This window comes from Thalia democratica, chromosome 2 (genome assembly GCF_965202585.1).
Source record: "Thalia democratica chromosome 2, ktThaDemo2.hap1.1, whole genome shotgun sequence".
NCBI classification, from domain to species: Eukaryota; Metazoa; Chordata; class Thaliacea; order Salpida; family Salpidae; genus Thalia; species Thalia democratica.
The window spans coordinates 77,033,213-77,058,953 of record NC_139166.1 but is presented as its reverse complement, the minus strand read 5'-3'; the positions used below and the strand labels follow the sequence as shown (position 1 = coordinate 77,058,953).

The window sequence follows — 25,741 nt, the reverse complement described above, 5'->3', positions numbered from 1 at the left end:
CAAATTCTTTACTAAATAATTACAGTTACAGCTAACTCAGGGTTGCCAGATGCAAGACTATTCGAATTCGGACAACTCAAATTCCGACAATTCAAATTCTTATAAAAAAATTAAAGGACCATAACTAAAAAAGTAATGCATATTTGTCAAAAATAAAAAATACATATGTAGGTCCTATTATTATTTACAAGTTTTTTTTTTTTTTGCAAAAAGTTAACTATCTTTTAAGATATGGCTTAAATAAAGTAAAAAATATAGTTATCTTAAGTAATTTTTAAATATCTAAAAATTGTTTTGCGATTTTGCAAAAAATAAAAAGTTGCTTGTAGGTTTCAATAAGATCTACATATGTTTTTTTTATTTTTTTAAAATTTATATTACTTTTTGAGATATAGTCTTTTGAATAATTTTTCAAGAATTTGAATTGTCGGAATTTGAGTTGTCCAAATTGAATTGTCATGTGACCCAGCTAACTCAGGGTTGCCAAGGGTCAGGCTAATCAATTTTTTTGAAATTTTTTTAAAAGTCAGGCTAACTCAATTTTCAAATGTTAAAGTTACTAATAGTCAATTTTTTAGTTTCGATGGCAATATGTCATCAAAATATCAGAATTTGGAATTTGTCTGTTCTAATTTTGAAACTCCTTATTTTTCATAGCCTTATAATATTAAAAGATTGTCAAAAAAGATTGCAAAAATTTCTTATATATTTACTCACAAAATCACTAGACTCAAAAGCCTTAAAATAATAAAATTTAACAAAAAACATTTCTAACGTAAGACTAAAATTTTAAAGTTTTACAAGAAACATTTTAAACTGTTACCCTATTTGAACGAGTATTTGTTGTAAAAAATATTTTTAATGTTGATTGTCTGTGGCCAGGACAGGACACTTCCATATTGAAATTTTGATATACACACAAAAGTCGGTTTTTAAAATTTTTCGAATTATACTGAAATTTTTTTATGTAAGTTATTAAGATCTTTATAAGCAAACATTTAGTTGAGTATTTTAAGTGTAAGCTTATGTGCATGGTTAACCTCTTTACATAATTATTTTAAAGCTATTTAAATCTTGTAAAAAAGTAAAAGCAGATTATGTTATTTATTTATGCACTTTAAAAACATCATAACAATAAATAAGAGGAAGTTTATTTTATACAACAGATGAATGGTTTACTTTATTTTAATTATTTTTAAGTTTGTAAGGTAAGTAAAATTAGAAAAGCATTTATTTCTTTTTAAGTTCATTGATTTTTATTTTCTTTGTTCCAAGTTTTTACTCTATCTTAAATGATATGAGAAATTATTTAATTTATATACAGAACATTGATAAATTTACTCACTATATCTTTTGTAGAGTTACTTAAGAATATAAAAATAGTAAGAGTACATTTTATTCTTACAAAATGTCAAAATTAAAGGTTTTATACTTAATTCTAATAGAGAGTGTTTTATATAAGAGGTATATAGTTTTTTATTTAGTTTTTTACATTTACTTATCTCATTAAAACTAATCGTAGTATATTATGTTGTGTTTTGATTTTAATTGATAACTTTTATATTAATTGGTTCCAAATAGAAAGTTTGTAGTTAAAAACTGTTAGTCTAGATAAAAACGAAACCTGAATGAAAGTATTTATTTTGTTTCAAGTATATGTAATGATTATAAGTGGTACTTATCAAAATATGTGTACTCAAATTACGTACTCATCAAAACACCTGTACTCAGAATTTTTATTTAAGTAAAAGTGCGTATTAAAAACGCGTACCTAAGAGGAAGGTAAAAGTCAAGTTAAATCACTTAATACCTTGAAAAGGCAGGCCAAATTTTCAAAATTATAGGTGGCAACCCTGTTAGCTACAGTTTTTAGTTTCTGTTAACTAAATGCATGTTTCTATCTTAATTCTAAAATAACAGCTTTTAATTATTAACAATATATAGAATTTATAAAATGCTTATGTTTACTTTTTTCAATTTTCTGAATTTCAATTAGTTCAAAAAAGGGTTTCCCAAACTCCCTTATAAGAATTAAAAGGCAAAAAATCTATGGCCCCCACTAACAAAGTCATAGAAAACTACCATTAGAAACATCTAAGACCTTTTTTTTGCTTTTTATCTTCAACTCTAGAGTATTAAAGTATCACCTCATGGTCCCCCTTTGGTCCCTTTGCTGCTCATAGCCCTCTAAATTTCTGTATGACCCCTAAGAAAAACAAAATAGCAATTTAATTGGTAGTTTTTTGAGAAGTTTTGTTAGATGGGGTAGTTTTGTCAGCTTTTTTAATTCTTTAAATAGAGCCTTTTGCAAAAAGTTTAAGAACTACTGCTGTAGAACAATTTAGAGAATCGTAAAAAGCTATAGCGCTCTACAACAAAACCTAAGCTTTTTTTTCTCTTTATCATCAAATCCATAATATCTAGTGTAAGTTTCATATTTTAGTCTTGTGGCTCCTCCTTTTATGGCTTCTGGCCTCCTAAATTTTTCCCTCATATCTAAAATAAGTTTCAAAACTAGTATTAATAACGCTAACACTTTTGCTGTTCATCATCAACTCCAGAATATCTACTGTAGGTTTCATTTTATGACCTCATGTCCGCCTGTGGCCCCTTTGCTGCTAATGTCCTCTTCAGTTTTTGTATGGCTACCAAGGGGACTACTTGGACAAGTTTTGAATTACCTTATATAAAATATACTTATTCTCTAACAATTAAAATACTGCTACCCTATCTAAATAAGATCAAGACTCGCCTGTGAGCAAAAATGTATAGTATATAAGTCGAACCTGCCTAATAAACACGTTACTGCTGCCATGCTAATACTACATTAAGTTTAAATCCAAAGTGTAAAGATAATTTTGAATGTTCTCTAGATAAAGTTTTTGAAGGTTATTAAAAATTTTATGATCAAACTTTTTTGAGTTATAGAACTAAACATCAATTTAAAATTTGTTCGGGTATCATGTAAAATAAAACTCAGATTTTAATATCTACATTTTATTATTATTAGCTGTTTTAGTTTTACACTTATTTAATATGTAAATATGAGTAGTAGAATGATCAGAAAAAATGTAATAACCAATTATAGATCTTGAAAATTTACTGTTTACTTTTTTGTTTTAATAAAAATCTGCGAAGTTTAAGCGAATGTTAACTTATCATATAAAAACAGTGCAAGTTATCTAAGCTGTGAAAATAGTGTAATAATTCGAGATTTTATCATCTATCATACTATTCAGATTAAAGACAACCTATTTTAAATTAAGGTCGAAAAAATACTAAACAACTTACAAGTGATTATAAATAACTGATTAAAAGTGAATGAAAATAGATAATATGGGGTCATACTTATTAGTTATTGTCAAACTGATGTCTATTTTTTTTAATACTACCGTTATATTGTTAAATATCATAATACAAGTTTCTTCGCAACTTTGTTTTAAAAAAAGTCTATAAACTATTATGATTAAGTAACTACAATAAATTGGATATAATTAAACAAATTAAAGATAAATTTTTTTTGAAAACAGACAATTTAATATTTTGTGTTTAGTTTTATGTCTATATGTAAATATTACAATAATTTTAAATTGATATAATGAAAATAAATTACACCAAAATAATGCAACACAAGCCTTATAAAACTAAGTTGCTTCATATTAACTTATTTTCAGTTTTGTAATTATGGGTAACATCGTATCAAAAGTAGTTTCTTTGCATGGGTTCAACAGAAGAAACAAAGATTTTAAAGTTAAAGATATATCAGGAAAGATAAATGATTGTCCTACTACATGTTATAAAAGAAATACTTTTCTTAAGCTTTGTAAAAAAGACACATTGAGAAGATTTAAAATTGATGTTTTTAAAGTATTGAATGAAACAGGTAACTTTTTAGTAAATGACACTTTATTAACATTGTTATTGATACAAAATAAACAGTTTAATATTAAAATGATTTAAAAATATGTAGTTTTATGAGCAAATATAAAAAAACTTGATACCATAAAATAAAAAGCCCATATCACATTTGGATTAATTCTAAAAATACCTTTTAATAAAATACAAGTTTGTTAATTTTTAATTTTTGAATATTTAAAACATTTTAATGCTTTATGAAAAAAAAACATGAAAAATACAAACGTTTATTCTTAGATAACCAGTCGATAGAAATCAAGAAACTATATGTTGCATTGAAGTTAGAAAAAATAAAGGATAAAAAATATGTGGAAAATAAAATGTTCAAATACATAAAGGGCAAAATAACTCCCAAAAATGTTACTACATATTATCAATAGTCAACAATTTATAGTTTAAAATATATTTCAAAAGAAACTAAGGCTTACATTCATTGTTGGTTTACAACAGTTGCTGAAACTAACAACTTTAAAGAGTTAGATATTGACTTGGTCAAAAAAATTCTACTATGCTCTAATCTTCACATCACTTCAGAAATTGAAGTGTTGAATGCTGCTGAAGCTTGGATAAACTACAATTTCATTGATAGAAAGAAACATGCAAAAGATCTATTGATGACAGTTCGGCTTTCTTTATTTTCTGAACATGCTCTAAAACATATATTGAAGCAGGATTTTTCATTTACAAAGATCGAAGAATGTCGAGCATTAATTACTAAATCATTAGAACAGAATAATAAAAACGAGAAGGCTAGTATATTAACAGGTGAAAAGCTTAGTACTAGATATTGTAGCCAAGATAACTTTGATGTTTTACATAGTGTTGATGATGATTATGAAATAAACTTAAGTTTCGTGTACAAACTCGATGGTCAAAATCTATTAAGACGAAAAAACGTTCCCTCACTGACAAAAAAACGAATATTTTCAAATGATATACCAGTTGTTTACTTAAAAGGTCATGTTTACTTAATAGACTGTCTGTATGATGAAGGTATATTTTTAAAAAAGATTGAAAAATACTCAATTGCTACTGATTCTTTAGAAGTTGTAGGAGATATTTTTGATGATCATGCATTTTATTGTGTTTGTGGTTTTATTAATAAACTTTATTTTATTGGGGGATGCTTACCAAATAAAACAACAGCAACGTGTAAATATTTTGATACAAATGACTTCACATGGGGAAATGTAGCAAGCATGGAAGAAGCAAGATCAAGTGCAGCTTGCACAGTATTTGAAGAAAGAATAGTTGTTTCCGGTGGATGGGGTAATAATGATAATAAATTGAACACTGTTGAAGCATATGACCACATAGCTGATGAATGGACACACATGCCCAGTATGAAAAAATCAAAGTCCGATCATTGTTTAATAGCTGTAAAGAACAAACTGTTTGCGATTCTAGCATGTGGAAACAGTTTCGAAGTTTATGATTCATTTTGTAAGTATTTTGTATCTATCAAATATCACTTTTTCTACAGTCAACTTGCTATATCACTGGGAAATAAAATTGTTATGTTTTATAAAGACTCAACAAACTTGTGTTACGATGTATTTAAGGACGAATGGTCCGAAGATCCTTGTTATGTGATAACAGATGGAGCAAATCATTTCACCAAAATACCTAAACTGATTTTATGAAAACGAAATGTGGTATGTTAAGGAGAGACAACGAGTTATGACGTTGTGTTCTTTTTTATATGTATAAAGTATCATTATTTCTCTGATACTCATTCTTATTAAACGAAAATGTGTATGTCTTTTATAGAAGTTTCAATATAAAAATATCAATAGGTTCATCATACTTGTGGTGAAAGTATTGCTTATAAAATTTTAGTTTTATTATATTAAACTAGTTCTTTATATCAAAAATTTATGATAAATTTAAGCTTTCATTTAAAATTTTTAATTTAGAATAAAATAAATAGATAGATAAAAATTCATTGATATGGTTTTTATTTATTAAACAAATAAGGTATGTTTGTTTTCAATGATTTCTTTTTTAAGAAATTTTCTTAAGTATTTTACTTAAGTAAAAAAGTAGAATTTTTACTAATAAGTTTTGAAAAAAAAAATACTTTGTAGTAATCTATGTTATTCCAAAAACTTTTTGTAAAAGTTTGATTATTTTTTAAAGGTGTTTAAATTCACTTTATACTTATCTTTTATTTATATGTCCTAATAAATTTTAACGTTATCTTGTAAAACTGCATTCTGATATAATCTATTTACTTGTTATAGGATAAATAAGGATTACAATTTAAAAGTTTCCAAGTAGTAGTGTTTACGAGTATTATTGCTTTTTTGGTAAGTTATTGGTTTTGAATACTTTTTCTACTTCGACTACTACATTAATTCAAAACAACTGCGGTCAGTTATATATTTTTATATAATACTATATAATAACTACAGACTATATTATACAAAATATATTTTAAAAGACTACAATCATCGTTGGTTTACAACGGTTTCTGCAACTTACAATTTTTTAGAGTTAAATATTGTTTATTTAAAGTTCATCCAAGTTCTGATCCAAGATGAAACATACGAAAGATCTTTTAATGACAGATCGCTTATCTTTACTGTCCAATTCGCTTTAAAGCATATTTCACAAATAAATTCATCGTTTAAGTATCACAGAATGTTGAACTCTAACAAATTAAGTATTTAATCAGAAGGAACCGTCATTTGAACATACACAATTAAGGCGCGAGAAGAATTGTACTAGGTAATGTAGCCAAAGTAGTTTTAATGTTTTGTGTTTTTGTGTTTATTACTTTCTCTAGTAATATTTTAGCTGGTAAAAATACAAGATCTGTTAACAAAATTAACAAACAAAAGATCCTTGCTATGTAACAACATATGAAACGAATTATTTCATTAAATACTTTAACTGATTGTATGAAAACTATCAAAAATATGATTACATGTTAACAAGATTTATGATGTTGCTACTTCATTTATAATTGATTTCGAATAATCTTAAACTTTCATTTTTTCATCTAAAGAATAGTTGTTTAATACTTGATCATTGTAGATTCTACAAATTAAATCGATCATTAATAATTGGCGAATCTATTGCATTTGAATCTTTAACTTTATGCTTCTAAAGCAGTACACATAGTTCTTTCCATTAAAATTTTATGACAAAATAAATTTTTGTACTTTATCCTTATAAACTTAAATATTAGACTGTTTAAACAAGTTATGTGTAAAGTCTAATATGTTTTTTTCAAATCACAATGACTTCACGTAAGTACTTAAATTAAATTTTTTAAGTTAAGTTTTTATAGTTTACTATTTAAAAAATTAGTAATAGGATAAAGTAGGGGAGATTTTACGAAATTAATTGATAGTGTGTGTTTGTTAGTTACAAATAACAACGCTAGATGGTTTGGGCGTTTTATGAAAGTTGATTAAAACTTAGCAAAGTTCATATCAAAAAAAGTAAAACTGTAGAAAATTATGTTGTATAAATTTCAAATTCAGTTTTATGGCTAGTTAGGTTACTGTACAAAACTAAACAGTATTTAAAGTTAAGTTGGATATCTGAAAACTAAATAAGATAAAACACAATTCAGTATATGTTGTTTACAGAATAAGAAGTTATGGTTAAGTTAAAATTTGTACTACTGTTTCGTATATTATAGCTTCAAATGAATTAGACTCATTTGAACATATCCTGACTCAACTTTGTTTATTTTCAGTTCTGTACAACATCCTATTTAACCATTATACAGCATTTAAAATTTAAATATTATTCTACAATTTTAATTTTCCTAAAATAAATTTAACTAGTTTTATCAACTTTTGCATAGTTTGTCATTGAAAAAATTTGTTTGAGAATCACAATTTGAAACCGTTCAGCTGTGAATCTTAGTAACAATCTGAGTTTGTAATAGATATTTTTCAGTATAAAAATCTTTGACGTAAATTTAATTCTTTATTAAAAATGTTTTACCACATATTTGAAACTAATATCACTCTTACAATACAGTATACTACCGCTTAAGTACGCAAATTGAACCCGACCAAAAAGTGCGTACTTACCACGGGTAGTGCGTACTTTTTGACGACATTGTATAATATGAATTTTAGTTGTTTGTTTTCTTTCTTACAACTAGCCACTAAATAATTAAGCCAAATAAACAAGTCTTTTTATTTTAAATAACACTTAATACAATAATTCTAATCTGCAGAATTTTTTGATATTATTTAAAAAGTTTTATTTTTTCTATAAAAAGTTTCTACATTAAATAATACACACATTTATTATAGAAAGTCAATGTCAGTCAATGATATAAAAAAGAATATTTTGCCATATTTTCCATATTTTGTTTTGTTAGAGGGAAAGTACCAAACTGCATTCTGTTTACCAAACATTTTCAGAACATCAATGTGTATACATTTAAATTAAATTATGAATTAACTATGTTGTAATTGTAGGTTTTTTTAACTTTGTCGTCTAGATTTATTTATTTTATAGCATTACAGCTCAAATATCATTATTCTTTTCATTTTTCTGCAACCACTACATAAGTATTTAGTTTATTAACATTTAATTACAGGACTGTCACAATCTCAGGCCACTTAGACTACTCAGGATTACTCATCCTAGTTTAAAATGTGAAAGTCTCAGGCTAACTCAGCAGGTTAGCCATTCTACCTGGAAACATTAATTAATCCAGAAAATCTTGATGACTGAAAATTAAAGCACAGGTAGTGCGTACTTAAGGCGGGGTGCGTACCAAAAAAAGTGCGTACTTAAGCGGTAGTCTACTGTAATGCTAAGAAATGTATATTACATCGTTTGAAATACTAATAATTTTTACCGCCCGGGCTCGAACCGGGGAATTTTGTTTATTAACCGAACGTGATAACCTTTATAACCGCTACATTACGGAAGCTTGTGATAAGTTAAGGTGTTAAAGCTTTATAAAGCAGATACGTATTATGATGTAATAAAGCAGCTCTAATGCTAGAGTTGAAAAGTGTTCAGTATGTTTTTAACTTTATTGTTTCACAATTTAAGTTTTACTTATTTATAATTTTACAAATATCTAAAAAAAATTCAACCAAAATATAGCTATATTTATTTTATTTTCTTTAAATATAATCTAAATTTATATATTATGTACTTTATCTTTAAACTTTACCTTTATCATATTTTTCATCAATCTAATATTAAGCAAACTAAGTTAAATTTTCCAAGCCATTGTAAACACTAAGCTATGTATTAGTTCAAATATAATATTTTTTAACTCGATTTTAGTTTTAATTGTCATTTTGGCAGAATAATTTAACATGCCTACTTAGTAAGCCTAAAAGTTTACTAGAAACACGTAAGCAACACAAATCATCATCAGATAAAAAAAAAACTAAGCAAACTAAGTTTACAAATAAGCTAACCGCCTACGCACAAATACTAGTTAAAAATGCATTTAAAGTCACTAAATAAACACATGTAAAAATAGTATTTTACATAAATAAACGAACAGATAATTATGAAAAAATGATAAACGTATAAACATCAGATAGAACTAACGAAGTTATAAGTCGAAAAACAAATAGTCTAACAAACAAATCAAAGCAAAGTAACAAATAAATAGTTTAAGTATGTTTTAACCGAGCTATGTTTACCTAGAAAAAAAGCTAATCACTTTCAACAAGTGTATTTATTTTATACTTATATGTTGATGTATAACCTAAAATAATACTATATTAAGATCTAAAATAACAAACATAAATTGATCTTTAAAGATGTAACAAATGTACCTTAAACGCTAGAACAATTGCAAAGTTTTTATTTAGCTAAATATTGACTTAATAATGTTTATTATGACTTCAATATTGTATATTCAATTTCGAAACACTGTAAAAGTTTACGAAAAATTATTTTTACTTATTCTAAATGCATAACTTTAATAAATGTTTTATTTTTTCAACAAACGCATATACAAAAGTATAATATTTACAAACAAAAGTGTTTAATTAGCAGCAGTAGTTCACAGCTGTCTTTATAATTAGCATGATGCATACACAGTCGCATACTGACAAATTCAAGTGCTAAGAATTTATTCAGTTGCTGTGAATTGCAGCAGTAGTTAACGTGAATTTGTTACTAAGTATTGATCTGTTAAAGTATGTTAAAGTAAATACAGTTTCAAAACCTTTGATATACTTTTTAGATTTGTCGTAAATACAAACTTGAATTCAGTTATTTTTGTTGCTCGAAGTCCTTTGAAGTTTAGATTAAACTCAGTTCTATTTTTTTTAGATGTTTTTAAATAATTTATTTCTTTTTTAAACTTGTATGTACTGTAGTTGATTTAAAGACTATTTTAAAATACTTTTGTAAAGTACAAACCTAGTTAAAAAATTATAAAGCTCTTATTATAAGTTTTTAGATAGAGCAAGTTTTATTTTATTGCTCGATTAATAACTTGTTATAATTTTTTTGTACTTTAATACAACAAGTTAGCACGATGTTTTTTCAAAGCTTCTGATAAACTTACATTTAGTTTATCTTGAGTTTGTAAAAAATTAAAGTAATTGCTGAAATTTAAGATCGTTAGTTTACTTATAAAAATATGTATGAAATTTTGAAATACCTAATTTTGATAGGCGAGTAAAACCTTATTTGTTACATCATATGTATAATAAGGTTATTTTATGTAATATTAACATTAATATCACTTTCCAGTGAAAATATCTAAAATTGAATATTTCTTAGTAGTAGCTACTGTTAGTAGTGTTAAGTAAATTTTTTTTTTTATCTATGGATTTTTTTGTTTAATATTTTTTTAGTATGTTTAATAGCTTCTAAGTTAAAAATAAAAAGTTTGTATATTTATTCATTATATTTTTTTTCTATCTAAACATTTTAAACTGTACATCACATAACCAAGTAAAATACAAGTTAACTTGATGTTTTTCGAATTTAGTAGGAAAATTTTTGAAATTTTAGACCCTTCGCCAGTAATTATTGCATAAACTTTTTATTCAAATCAAATCATGCCAATTAACTTTCAATGGAAAAGTCCAACGACAAAAAGGAAAGTGCCAGCTTCGAACTTGGCGGGAAATATTTCACAAGAAATAAAGGCTTCAAGCAGTCGTTAGTTTTGTTAATTTATATCAATTAAAATCTTATCTTTATAGAGTTTGTATATAAGTTAAGTTATTTATTATAGCGTAAAGCTTATAAAAAAACATAACAGGTAAATACGAACAAGAATTTGTATTTTTTGTAGAGTGAAAGTTAATGTTGTAAACAAAAGTTGTGTAGAAATAAAATGTTCTATATATATTTTGCCTTTTTCTTATTTTCAATGACTTTACTGTCTCAGTTTCAATATTGCTATAGAAAACAAAATTTTATTTCCTTTTTAACTTAAAAAATATTAAAAATTTTAATTTCCTAATATAGTTAGCGTGTAAGAAAAATTTTAAGGAATAATTCTATTGTTAATAGTTTTTAGTTTTGTTAATTGAAATTTTACTATATATATATTAATTAAAAACTATAAATAGTTTTATCTGCACTATTACTAATTTAAAACTAAACTTTAGAGCAATAATCAGATAAATTGCTGTTATCATACTTAAATTAAGCAATTACATATAACTATTTTAAAAACAATAAAACTAACAAATTTTAATTAAGTAGAGATAATTATCATATTAAAAAGTTTAGTTAATTAATTTTTTTGTAGCAGTAAAGTACATTTAAAACATTAAAAAAATCGAACTGTAAGTCAATTTTGTAAATTATGTTTTAAAACTTGTAACATTTATTTGTTTAAGATAAATGAAACTTACTGAGCTTTTTTAGCATTTACTATGCACATATACAATGTTGAACAAATTATGTTGCATTAAGTTGTTGTAGCTTTATAAACTTAAAGCGGTCAGTTTATATTATTCATAGAATAGAATGTTGTTAAACTAGTTTTTTATTTTTCTTAAGATAAGTTTTGTTTTCTATATTTCGTTTTTTTTTAAGATTGAAATAGTTTTTATCTAAAAAAACTTATTTTAAATAAAAAATTTGCTTTTGATTTTTTTTTCTAAGTTTGTATTTTGTTTTTACTTTTAACTATAAAATTTTAATGTTAAAAAAAAATTAAAGTACAGGTCAAACGATTATTAAAAATTGTTTTTAAAAACCAAGTTAACAATATTAGGAAAACAAAATAAACTTCAAAATTAAAGCAAATTTGCACATTTTGCAACATTTAAGTACTTTGAATTTGTGAATTAGCTTGAACTTCATTAAAAGTTTAACATGTTTTTACGACAACTTTTACTTTTACTTAGAACTTCTATTTCCTTTTAAAGCTACGAAAATTATTTGTTTTATGTTTAAAACATAAAAAAACCTAAACGTTTTTTTAATAAAAAATACATAGCTTTTCAAAGTTTAAAAACTACAAACGTTTTTCTTAAAAAAATAGTTACATAGTTCATTAAAGTTTAAAAAGCTTAAAAAGTTGTGTAACTAAATTAAAATTGTAACTTTATTTAATTTTTTGAAAGCTCACGAGAATAAAGTTAAGTTTTATCAGTTGTTTGATCTTTTTTAAATTTTAATATTAACCTTTGTAGCAAAAAGCTTTTAAGATTTTTTATAAAATTTTAAAGAATTTTGAGTATTTTTTTTTAATTTTTAATTTAAAGTTTAAAAAGTATATTTGTTACCATTTCGTCGGTATAGTTCAATTTTTTTACATAACTCACTTTGTCTTTTATTAGTTACAAACTATCAGTTCTCAATGTTTAAAATCAAGTTAAACTTTTCATTTTCTTGAGTGAAACACTAACTAAGGTAGCTATTCTTAGTAAACAAATGGTTGTAGTAGTAATATGCTATAAAATCAAAAACTGATGTGTCAATTCTATTTTAACAACTTTTATTGTGTAAAAACATATGAAATTTCATTTTATCTTATTTTAGAAAATAATTTTAGTTGCCTTATAACATTTATATTTTCTAAACCTGTTTTTTGATGCCAATTATGTTTTTTATTGGTAAATTTTAAAGATGATTGATGTTCAGTTATCACATTTTATAATTTATATTTTTATTGTAACTTTTAACTTTTTTTATGTAGAAAATCATAACACTTCTTTTTCTGATTTTTAAATTTTTAAAGTTTAAAGTTATGAAGTATAAACATCAATAAGGTAAACACCTTGAAACCAATGCAAAAATAAGTATCTTTCAGTTTTGATTTTTTTTCCTTTTTAACACTGATCATTAGCTAATATCTATAATTTATATGTATTGTAACTATTTATATTTAAAATTTGAAGATGAATAAGTGGCTGCAAGTTATATTTAAAAATCTTGTTAGTTTTTATAAATAAGTTTGTCTAGTTGAAAATAAAGTTCTTAAACTTTGTATAAAAGATTAAAAGCTTTCAATGAAATAAATGCTGTCACATCAAACAATGAATTTTTGCAGCCACACTGTTTAAAGTAATGAGAAAATTATTACATTACAGGAAATAAAGTATTGAGTAGGCCGCGCACTCTTAAAGCATTCACTTTTATTACTTGAAGTAATAGTATGCATTAATGCTAAGAAGTTGTACATTTTATGCTGTTCATGAGAAACTTTGCTTGCTATTTTAAACTAATTTGTTTCAATGTTATGTAAGCTTACATAACTAGCTTCAGTATTTTGTTAGTGTTGAATTAATGTTATTTAAAAAAATTTATTTAGAATATTTTAAACACAAAGATCCAGTGTAGTTATAAATTAAATTTGTTATATTTAGAAATAAGTAAAACTTACTGGTGTCAGGTAGCATGAATGGTAAAGAAGCTTCTGTTGACATTGAAAATGATGAGTTATTTCCAGGTAGGTACTATTTATTTTATAAGTGATACATATTTTTTAGAATTTTAAAAATATTCTCATATTTGAGGCTTTGCTACAGTATGTTTTTCTATTAAAAAAAAAAATCAGCAAACTAAGTTTTGCTCAAAAGGCATGTCAGTGCACTATATAAATAATTTTGAAAAAAAAAACATTACAATTTTTTAGTATTTGTAAACTGTATCAATTTGTAAAATATTAATTCATTGAAATATAGAAAATTCAAAATTATAGAAATTGATATAAACAAAGTTGAGCTTTTGTTAAACAAAACAACTAAAATTAAAACTTTATTTGCACAAAAATTGAAAAAAAAAAAATGTAAAAGTAAGTTTGTATTTGTTTAAAGTACATATAGTTTTTATCAAGTTATTTACATATTTTTTATTCTTTATTATTGCAAATTTTTATGTATTGCTGTAAGAAATTTTATTCTTCAGCATTTTGTATGAGTATTTGATACATATTTTAGGTAATAGAGAGTCCACCTTATTTTTTTACTAAATAAATTTGTTGTGTTTTATATTAGCTTAGCTGTCAAACACCTTGTGCCGCATAATTATTTTCAAAGTGACTAAATCAAGGTTTCTTCAATAGCTTATGGAATGTTTAAACTAAAAAGATGAAATATACTTTATTTTAAATACAAAAATACAATTTTTTATCCTTTTTAAGTAACTTAAATTTTTTTGTAGAATAATTTGACTATTCTATGGAACAAAAAAAATTATTAATCAAAAAAACATTTTTTTAAATTTTACATATTTATAAAGTTGCCACTTCTTTAAATTCTATTTATGTAAGTAATTTTCTGAATTTTTAAGGTCTATAGTTTGTAAAGCTAAAAATTAGAAATATTTTTAGGCAATTTCAAAATTATTAGAAAATTGAATAGGAAAAAATATTGTCCATGTATTTGAATTTTTACCAAACTAACTTTATTTCCAACAAGAGTTTCAAGTTTCATGTTTTATAACAATTAAGTTTTTATTTTTTAAGTTTTTATAAAAGTTGGCTGTGGGCTTGATATACTAAAGGTCTTTTTGTGAACCCAGGTTATGGACCAAAGTGTTGTTCGAGTATTTCTTGTTTTTTTTTGTTTGAACTTTCTACTAAAAGAGCAAATTTTGAAATTAAAAAAAACTACCTAGTGCACTCTATGGCCTTAAGTATTGTTATAAGAATTTTTCTTAAAAGTTTGAATGAAATTATAAATATTTTTTTAAAAAAGTGAAGTTGTTTTAAACAACTAATCAGTGAACTACTTTGATTTCAAATAACATTAATATCAATATATGTTTGTTTTAGATAGAGACATCATTAGTTGTTTTTTAAAACTGAACAACCCACAAACTTTATGTTGTTTGTTACGTTTTACACTATCCTTTAAAGTACACAAACCAATTCACTTTAAATTTTTATTGTTACCAATAGTTTAAATCTTATTGATATATCTCTTTTGTTGGTTTATTCTTAAAATTGTTCTTAAAGACAATGATTTTTTAGAATAAAATTATCAAATCCAAACAATTGGGCTTTAGTTTATAATTTAAACCTACATAATACAAAGGTTAAAGTTCATTAATTTTTTTTTTCTGAAAAACATTACTATTTACTATTTAAAAAATTGTAAGTATATTACTACAAGCATTTTGCTTGGTTTCAGTTTAATCTATAAGCCAGGGTTTGGCAAACTCTGGCCCTTGGGACAAGTTAATTTTTTTTGATAATTGAGTTTTACAAATGTGCTCTGTTGTTTTTGAGGAAACTTGACAGCTTATTTTGTGCTTTTTTGCACAACTTATCTTAAATACCTATACTTTTTTAACAAAAAGCTTTTAAAAAATACTATGGCTTGCAAATGGTTTTTTACTTTTATTATATGCCCAAAAAGAACTTATCAAAAGGTCTTTTTTCATTTAATAATATTTTAAAGTAACATGTATAAGTTGCAAGCGTAAAACTAAACTTTAATGTTTAAAATATTTTTTGACTACATTTTAATCAAAAACCTGCTTCTTAAAGTTTGATTGTAATTTAGTTTAAAACAAATATATTTCAGACGGAATACAAAACTACTTCAGCAAGGAAGAGCTTGCCAAAAGGTTCAGTGAATTTGTCAAAGAAAACAAGTCGTTAGTTCAAATGTTTTAAGTTATTTTATTTATTTTTGGACATTTTTGTTATACAATAAGTTGTTATAGTCCATCAATTGTTATAATTGTAATATTGTTATTGTTAATATCCACAACAACAAAGAAATTTAAGTATAAGCTACGCTTGTAGGCTAAAAGTTTTGTTTTACTAATGTGTACTTTTTTTTGAAGCAGTACATTTTAATTTTGAGTTTCTTGTTATTAAAACAGCTTAAATCATTGAAAATTATAAAAAAATAAATGTCTTTTAATTTTCTAACATTTTTTTTTGTCTTGAAAGTAAATAAATTATGTATAAATACATGCTTAGTTTTAATTCAAACTATATTTTTGCAGGTCTACTAAATCAGTAGAAGATATATCTGTGTTAGGTAAGTATTTATATAGTATATTTTTAACATTAAATAATTAAAAAAGCAAAAACATTTTTGAGTTCTATTAAATGATAAGCACTAAATAATTTAATACTTGAGCTTTTAATTATTTGATTTTTGAATATTTAATGAGCCGTTTGAAATTTACACTGGTTTTATCGATTTTTAATACATAAAGCATCTGTTTGCAAGGCTCGAACGATTTCTCTCAAGAATTAGTGAAAAAGTTGTAAGCTAATGTGTGCTTGTATGCGTTGCTAATTTGAGTGTAATGCTGTTAGCAAATGTTTGTTATGTATGCATCTTTTATCAAAGGTTCAAGTTGCATTGTAAATAATTAGTCATATAATAATAATAAAGTAGCAAGTTACTTTGTTTGCATATAACATTGTATTTTAAAATAATTTTGTTTGTTCATAAACTAATTTATTTGTTGCGTATGTTATGCATACAGGATATTTTAAAAGGTTCAAATTATTGTCTATCTAATTTGTCATTAACTTAATATTAATGGTACAGTAACAAGTTGCTTTGTTTAGTAATAGCTATGCATTACTAAAAATAATGTTGTATGTTTGAACAAATTTCTAGAAAGTTTATATGAAAAATATTTTCTTTATTTTGTTACAAGCATTTTTAGAAGCAAAATTAATTTTTGTATTTGCTAAAAATACAATTATTTCGAAAACTGTTTCAAATTTATATCACACTTAAATACAAAACTTTTGTTATACTGAAAATTTTAGATGTTTCTATTTTAGTTTGTTAAGTTTTTTGTAATTTTATCTATTAAAATACAAAGTTTGTTGTTGAAAATTAACATACTAAATATGTTTTTTCAAAGTTTGTACTTAAAAAATCTTATACTATTTTTATGTACATTTGTTTGTAAACCTTCAAATTTGCTGTAACAAATGAACATGCTAAACTTTTTTTTCAAACTTTGTTAGCAACAACATTTTGTATATTATTTTTTAGTAACAAGCTCTTATAATGTTTTGCTTTGCAGAGAGCATTGAATCCATTCCAAGTGGCGACAGCTACAAACAACTGGAAGAAAAGTTTGTTTGTTATTTATTAATATTAAAACACAACTATCTAATTATAATTTGATTTACCCAAATCTAAAATATCAACTATCAAATTTAAACTTGGTTTACTGAAAACTATGTTTGTTGTTTATAATCAATTAACAAAATTTATACATAGTTGTCAATTAGTAATTTAGAACAAATTAATTGTATTGTACCTTATTTTAAAACTATGTTTTTAAGTATATTTTGAACTTATGTTATAAATATTTTATTTTGAACTTGTTAATTTTAGTAAAATTTAGTTTGCACAAAATTATGTCTGATAAAAAATAGCTTGCAAGTAATTTATTTTTATAAGTAAGGAAAGTTATTAGGTCGGATAAAATTTAAAATATTATCCAGTTTTATAGTACTATTGTAAAATAAAAGCAAAAGAGCTTTTGATTCAAAAACTAGTTAAACTTGACACATGAACTTTCCTTGCCTGTTTTTAAATTAGCCACACCTGGTTTTATTTTAGCACTTGAATTACTTTTGAGTTTAATTTGATAAGATGTAGTTTTTTCGAGGTCACCAACCATGACATTGCCCAATTGAAATACATCACATGTTATGTTAAAAATGACATAAATTAAGTATTAAAATTGTAAAATGTTATGCTGGCCTTTTTTTTTTACAAACCAGCTTTCTTAAATTTAAGCTTTTATGCAAAATGATATAAATCATTTAGCAGCTTAATTAAACATGTTAATTACGACTAAATTTACAGAAAAAAAAATTTATCCCTCCTTAAAGCCTAAAATATGTAAAATAAATAATGTTTTTAATAAATGAACAAGCCGTAAATTAAATTTAGCTAGTTTTATTTGCAAGTATAATTAGTTTGTATACTAATATAAATACAAGAAAATATTTCACTTGTAAATTTGAATTTAATATGTTTTACGTGTGCTGATTTTCAAAACAAACAAAGAGAGAATTTCAAATGTTTGTTATTAAAAAATAATGTTTATTGCATATAAATGTTGCACAAGTTGCTCCTAATCTAAAAAATTATTGCTGCCCGGTTGGCCTTACAAACCCCCTACACTAGTGTGTCAGTTGACAATTTTTTTATAAACTATAAAAAAAAGTGACACACCATTATGTATAAATATTAACTATAACTCATATGGCTTTTACTATTTTACAAAACAGCCTGTACTACCTCTAATGTGAGAATAAAAATATAAGAATAGAAAATAAGCACTTTTTATCTTACTTTTAATTCCAGCTATAAATTATTATAAAATACTACATTTCATGAGGTCTAATATCAAACTAACAAACAATAAAAAAAAACTTTTGTAACTAATCCATTTACAGTTATTGCAAACTACAATTTGAGAATTAGGGGCTAAAAAAGGATAATATGTAATATAGAAAAAATAGTTTCTTACATTTTTTTTAAAGCCAATATAGTTTTTAAAGAGTGACAACAAGGTATCATTAATAACACTTACTATATTACAATGTCTTACTTGCTCAATCTTAAAAACAACAATTTGAGAATGAACGCTTGCGTAAGTAGAATAAAAATATGATTGTAAACACATATGCTAGTTTGTATTATTATTATTATTATTATTATTGTATATCCAAAATAGCCTTAAAAAGTTGTAAAAAAAAAAGATAACGATTCTTTTCACATAAAAGCCTTTACAAACTTCAGTTTGAGAATGAACGGTTGCGTAAAGTACATAAAATCAATAACTTACATAACAGCAATACACCTATAACCAACATACGTTACAAAAGTATCAATTTTCTAAACTGTTTACAGCCTTTACAAGCTACAATTCGAGAATGAGCGGTTGCGAAAAGAGAATAGCGAACACAAGGACAGGGGGGACGAAAACACGTGTCTGCTCACCACTTTGGAACAAAAACTTGCAAACAAGAAGACCGAAGTTGAAGAACTCGAGAGAAAATTAAACAAGTTTGTTACTAGTGATAATTTTACTTTTTTTTATTCCAAATTATAACACTTACTTAACATCAGGCATGATAAATTTAAGTTTCAGAAAACTAACCAAGTTAGATGAAAATTGAACAATTTTAAAAAATAATTCTTACTTTTACTAGAGTTTCAATTTTTCTAGATTAATACTTGAAACTTTGTATCAAATGCAACAAACATCAAAATAAATAAATTTGTAAAAGTTTGTTTGATAACTTACTTACCAAGTGCTTATACTCTAAATGTTTGTGCTCTAAGAAAAGTTTTTTTATAACATAAAATTTTTCATTCATGTTGCATCAATGAATTAATTTTCGGTTTTGGTAACCTCAAAATTAAATATGTCAAATGTTAATAAAAAATGAAGAATGCAGAGCTTACGAGATTAATTTACAGATAAAAGTTTGTATTAAAATTAGTTTAATAGTTTTTTTCATCTCCGGCTTGGTTTCTTTGAAGTTTTATTGATTTTTAATTAGTTTGTAATAAAAGTTAAACTTTTTTATGATTGATAACATAAAGTTTGATGAAGCGAAAAATACTTTCAAGTTATTTTAGTTAGAGTTTCAAATGAAAAGTAATGAAAAGGTCAATATTTTGATTGATTTAATTTTCGTTTAAAATGAATAATTAGCTGTTTTACAATCCGGTTCAGTTTCCTTTAAAATTGTATTTGATTTAAAACCTGATTTTAATTAGTTTAAATTATAAATTTTATTTTATTAGCTGAAAAAAAAGTGTCAAAATAAGATTTTTCTTTTAGTGTTTATAGTCACTAATTATTAATTTTGTTCAGTTTAAAATTGTTTTATAGTATGGCTATTTTCTATATGATGTTAACTAGTTGTATATTTAAAAAAACATTTACTTGTTTTTAAAGTCATTCTGCATCAGTTTTGGTATACTTCTTAATTAAGACAATTTTTATATAACTTTAAACAAAACTAATTGTCATAAAGTTCAAGTTTCGATTAAAATGTTTCAAAGTTTTTAAATTTTTATTATAAGATACTAAAACATACTAATTAGTTTTGATATCAAAACACGTTTTCAAATGTTTTAAAAATATCATTAATAGGTTTTACGTTCAACTTTATGTATAATTGTTAGTATATCTATTTTTTGGTTTTTTACATGTTTAGAGCTTGCCTAGTTTTGTAATGATACTTTTAATTGACTGTTTTTTTTACTAGAATTATTTACTTATCAAGTACTTATTGTAAACCGCTTTCACTATAATTGAATAAGTAAGTATACTGATTGTTTTATTAATAACATACCGTAGCCATAAATTCATAACGTCTAGCTCGTAAGTGTTAGTAAAATAATCAATAAATCATAAATAATACATAAGCCAATAATGCTTGCATCCTGGATTATAGAGTATTTTCAATTATAGAAAACTTATATCCATAGACATATGTTCAAAACAATAACGATTAGTTACAAGAGAAACCAGCTTGTTTAATCTAAGTTATTAACATTCTGGTTGTACAATATGTAAACTGTTTGATTTACAATTAACCAAAGTTTATTGATGAATCTAATTTTAAGCTTTAAGTTGTCAAAAAATCAAAACTATTCTTAGATTATTTTATTTTTTTGAAACTCGCAATATGTTTTTACAAACTTTTTAAATTGATAACGTTTTGGTGAAGACTATTTTTCTTATCAAATCTGTTTAACAATCAAAATAATTACTTTTATGCTTACTTTATTCCTTTCAAACAAGACGTTGAAGCCACTTGATTGAGGAAACAGAATAAATGTTGTTACTAGCAGTTTAAATTTTTGCAAAAAACTACACAAAAAGGTATAAATAAATCTCAAAAAAAAATTAAATGAAAACGCTTTAGTTAAATAAGTCATCGAAACGACTTGATTACATAATTCCGATTTATATTTAGCATTATAATAAATAACTATTTTATACATTTTCTAGCGAGATAAGACGCAGAGATGATTTGATAGAGGAGCACGAATCGATGCAAGTTGAGCACGAGAAACTACTCAAGCATAACGAAGAGCTTAAAATGAATAACAACATGCTTGCAGTTGATAAGGAGAAAGTCGTGTTTGAACGAGACTCGTTGGAAGATGACCTGGCTAAGCTGCAGAACAAAGTTCGTTTATGTTTAATTTACATAACACGCTGTAAAATTAATTATATTTTTATTTTAAATTCAACTTATAAATATCAAAATAATTTTTTTTGGTAGTTATTATCAACTACTTGTCGTTTGATTTTTTCAAGCCAAAGGTTATTATGTATATTTTTTGACTTGGCTAAACTGAAAAAAAATCCTTGCATCGTTTAATTACTGTAAATATTAATGTATAAAAACAAGTAGGTTTGTTTTTAAACTTTTTCGATAGTTTAAACCTCTTTATATAAAGTGTTAAACCTTAATTTCCAATTAATATTGGTCGCAACGTATTTCTCATCGTTTTAACTTTGATGCAAGTTTTTGTTTTGAATTTTTTTAGCGTATAACTCATAAACTGCAAAATAAGTTCAGTTTTTATGTTACTTTTTACTTATAACAACACAAAAAGAATGAAGTTTTTTTTTTGTATTTTTTAATATATTTAAAGGCTTTGTTTATATAACCTAAATTACAAGTTATGATTTTTTTCAGTTATTGTGCTAGTCAAAAAATATTTCTTTTTGCTACTTCAATATTTATTTTATTACCTGGGCAAATTTAAAAGTAGACTTTTTAAAAAAGTTAGAAGTTTTCGTTTACTTGTGTTTTAAATTATGTATTTATTGTTATAGTTCACATATTGATGAAAGTTTTATTTGGCTTTGTATCACTTTAAAACTTAGCTAAAAACTAAATAAAGTTTTCAAATGACTGGTGTTGTAATATTTTTTTTTCTATTAATATTGGTTTTGCTTTGTACGTTTTTATATAATTTATTTCATAGTTTTACTATAAAGCTAAGTTATGAAAAACTTTTTTAATAGGTTTTATTAAAAAAAACCTAAATTATTTCGGTTGCAAAGCTTGCATTTTTTTCATTGTGTTACCAGAATGTTAGATTAAAAAAAAAAAGCTTACTTTTGGTTTTGTACTTATTGATAATTTAAACACTTAGTACTTTCAAATTGCTTAAGGCATTTTTAATTTTCCAAGTTTTTAGTTGAAATTAGAACTTAAATTAGTTTTTGAAATTCATATTTGAAATAAAGACAAAGTTTATCTCTCATTTCTTATGTTTTTATATTTTAAAAACTTAAATAATTTAGTTTTGTTAAATTTGTGAAATATATTTTATGTTTTAAATGTCATTAATTTTATTATAATTTGGTATTGATAAAAAGTTAAGTTTTTTATTTTGAATAAATTATTAATTTTTATTACCTATAAAATCTTTATTTTTCAGCCAGTCTTTTTTCAGTACAGTATCAGGTAATGTATTTTTGTATAACTCCATGTTTTGTTTTGCAAATTATGGCAAAAATTATTAAAAAATTTAGTGCACTAGTTATTTATAAAATGATTGTTATTAAATGGAATTTATTTACACATACACTTCTAAATTAATACTTTTAACAAATTTTGAACGGTTTTAAGTCAAATTGAGTGAATTTATTAATGTTAATATAAGTAACCTTAATTGTGAGTTGTAAAATAAATTCACTATTAAGCTTATCGAAATTAAATTTATTTAAAAATGTTAAACATTGTAAAAGTTTGTATTAAGTAATATAAATGATTGTAAAAAAAACTTTTGAAGCAAAATGTATTTGACAACAATTGAAAGCTTTTCTAGTGCCAAAACTTACTTTTGTTTGACAGCGTTCAGACAATTTTTTATACACACTTATTACATAGATTTTGATAAATCATCAATTCTAAATTCTACTACTTTGTAACTATTAGTAAAAAATTCAGTTATTTTTATCACAGATAGATTCAATGAAAACTCATAAAGATTCGATGAGTTCCGTTCACAGACAAATGGATTTGGACTATCATGACTTGAAAGTTTGTTTCTTGCAATGTTTTTTTTTCATATAAAATACGTGTTCCTAGTTAAATGTTTATTTACTGAAAGTTTATCTGAAAAAGTTAAATATTTTTTGTTTATAATAATTAGAAATGATGTAAAAGTTGAAAGTTGTTTGATATGTTTACAAGTACGCTATCAACAATTTATGAGAAAAAAAAAGATTTTATTTTACTATTTGTACAGTGAAGTTGTAAACAGCTATTCAAGTTGATAAAAAAGAAACTTCTGGTTTAAACATAATTTTATCACCGTGGTAATGAAAGTTCGAAAAATTTACTTGTGTAATTTACATACCAAACATTTACTGGTTAAGTTTGTAAGTTAACAAAATAATATAAAGGTACAAAATGAAGATTTGGAAAAAGAAATTATGTACAAGGATGAGCTTATGGAAGAGGTAAGTGTATTAATCTTATTTTAATAAAAAAAAAATATATAAAAAACCCTATTTTTAACTATAATTTTTAGTCACTAATTATACTCACTCAAAAAATTAAATGTATAAGTTGTATTTGCAGCTGCATAAATAGAAATATTTCCCTTACTATGCTTTTGATTATATATTTTGATATATATATAACACTTGTATTTGAACACATTAAAAAAAAAAGAATTTATGATACAATTATGTTATCTAACAGTTAAACTCCTCTTTGAAAGCTATTATGAAAGCTTCCATTTAATCTTCAATTATTTTATCAGCATTCAAAACTGTATTTTATAAGTATAAAAATGTATTCAGGCATGTTTTAAAAATACATAGCTGTTAACTTATTTTAATTTAAAACTTGATAGTGTTTGTTAAAGTTTTACAAAACTTAATAAATCATTATTGTTTTCAGCTTCAAACTCAGTACAAAGAAGAACATTTAGCTGCCAACCAATACAAAGCTACTATTGAGGTTACTAAACTAATTAAATAAGAATGGTTAAAATAAATTTACTCTAATTGTCATTACTAAAACTTTGTTAAGTATTTTTTTTTTCTACTTTTACTTTAAGGTTACAAAATTAAATTTATTAGGACAATATATTTTATATACTATTATAGACCTATGTTTAACACTTAGCTATATTTAATGAGCTTTAAAAATAAACATTTAAAAATATTAACAGTACATATGCAATAAATTTCAAAGTATTTGGAGTTAAAGTTCATTTTTTTATTGTTATACTTACTATATGCAACATAATGTTTTATGAAGTAAATGTGTTTATATATACAAATATTACTAATAATAAGTGCATAACTAAAAAAAAAGATAACATTTTAGTTAAAATTGCTTCTATTTATTTAGTTCGTTAAAAATAAAACTTTCCATACACATATTTTGTTGTTTCAAGTAACATAACTGAAAACTACTCAATATATTGTTATTGTAACTGTCTACACAACAAACCAGTATTGTATATGTATGCTGTTCTAGTTTTAAAAACTTTCACTGTATATATGTACTTATTTTTTCAATACAACGTATATTTTTTAATAGAATTTGAAGCGAGAACAAGTAAACCTACAAGAGGAAGTTGAAGCTTTACACATGGAAAAATCAATGTTTGTTTGAGTTTATATTGTATTTTAGTACTAAGCTTTATCTATGTTTGTAAAAAGATATAAGTTTTCTAATGGAAAAAACCCATGTTTGTTTTGATATATTTTATTAGTTTAACAGGTAATATAAAATTGTTAATGAAATAGTTTTTTAATTTGTATAATTATTTGTAGTTTATGTTATTAGTCAGACGTTTTTGTGTTCATTTGTGCATCAAAATTGTGGACAACTTAATTAGTGATCGATTAAATCGAGTCATATATCAAGTTTTTGTTTTTTTGACCAATATTTTAACCTATATCTACTCTAAACTAAAGGTGTTACTTTGAAAGGCATATGCAGTTCTCTAAAACATGTTTTTAGAGTATAAAAGAAAGTATAAAAGTGTTTTATACTTTAATGTAAACTTAATAAGTATGTTGGTGTTAAAGCTAACATAAGTAGAAAAAATAAGTTGAAGTTTTAGTTAAGTTAAGTTTAAGTTTCTAATCTACCACCACTTGGAATGTTTATACAATAAGCTTTAATATCTGTAAAAATGAATAAACCTAGTTTTACAAATAACTTATTTATAAACTGTCTCAGAAATTAACTATTTATTTTTGTTTTGTTTTTTGTATGAAGACTTAGTTAAATGTTACTATAGAATAAATGTGATATGTTTTTAGAATGGGTTTTTGATAAAATGTCTATTCAAAACTTTATATAGTAAGTTTCAAATTGTAAAATATTGTCTAATACTCAAGTTTTTGCTTCACTAAGCTTATTACTGAGTGCTCATACATAAACAAATTCCGAAACAAA

The 25,741-nt window shown here is 24.1% G+C and overlaps 1 protein-coding gene across 1 annotated transcript in view; it reads left to right on the top strand.

The window, feature by feature from the left end:
* Positions 1 to 10,931: 10,931 nt before the first annotated feature.
* The window catches only part of LOC145828964 (uncharacterized), a 33,527-nt gene continuing 18,717 nt past the window's right edge, over positions 10,932 to 25,741 (top strand). Inside the window, exons 1-11 of the mRNA XM_082936708.1 lie at positions 10,932 to 11,034; positions 13,727 to 13,783; positions 15,864 to 15,936; positions 16,294 to 16,328; positions 17,341 to 17,392; positions 19,188 to 19,343; positions 21,307 to 21,487; positions 23,282 to 23,359; positions 23,725 to 23,781; positions 24,227 to 24,286; positions 24,875 to 24,939. Of these exons, the coding sequence (XP_082792834.1) occupies positions 10,932 to 11,034; positions 13,727 to 13,783; positions 15,864 to 15,936; positions 16,294 to 16,328; positions 17,341 to 17,392; positions 19,188 to 19,343; positions 21,307 to 21,487; positions 23,282 to 23,359; positions 23,725 to 23,781; positions 24,227 to 24,286; positions 24,875 to 24,939 (917 nt within the window). The remainder of the gene's footprint in view (positions 11,035 to 13,726; positions 13,784 to 15,863; positions 15,937 to 16,293; positions 16,329 to 17,340; positions 17,393 to 19,187; positions 19,344 to 21,306; positions 21,488 to 23,281; positions 23,360 to 23,724; positions 23,782 to 24,226; positions 24,287 to 24,874; positions 24,940 to 25,741) is intronic.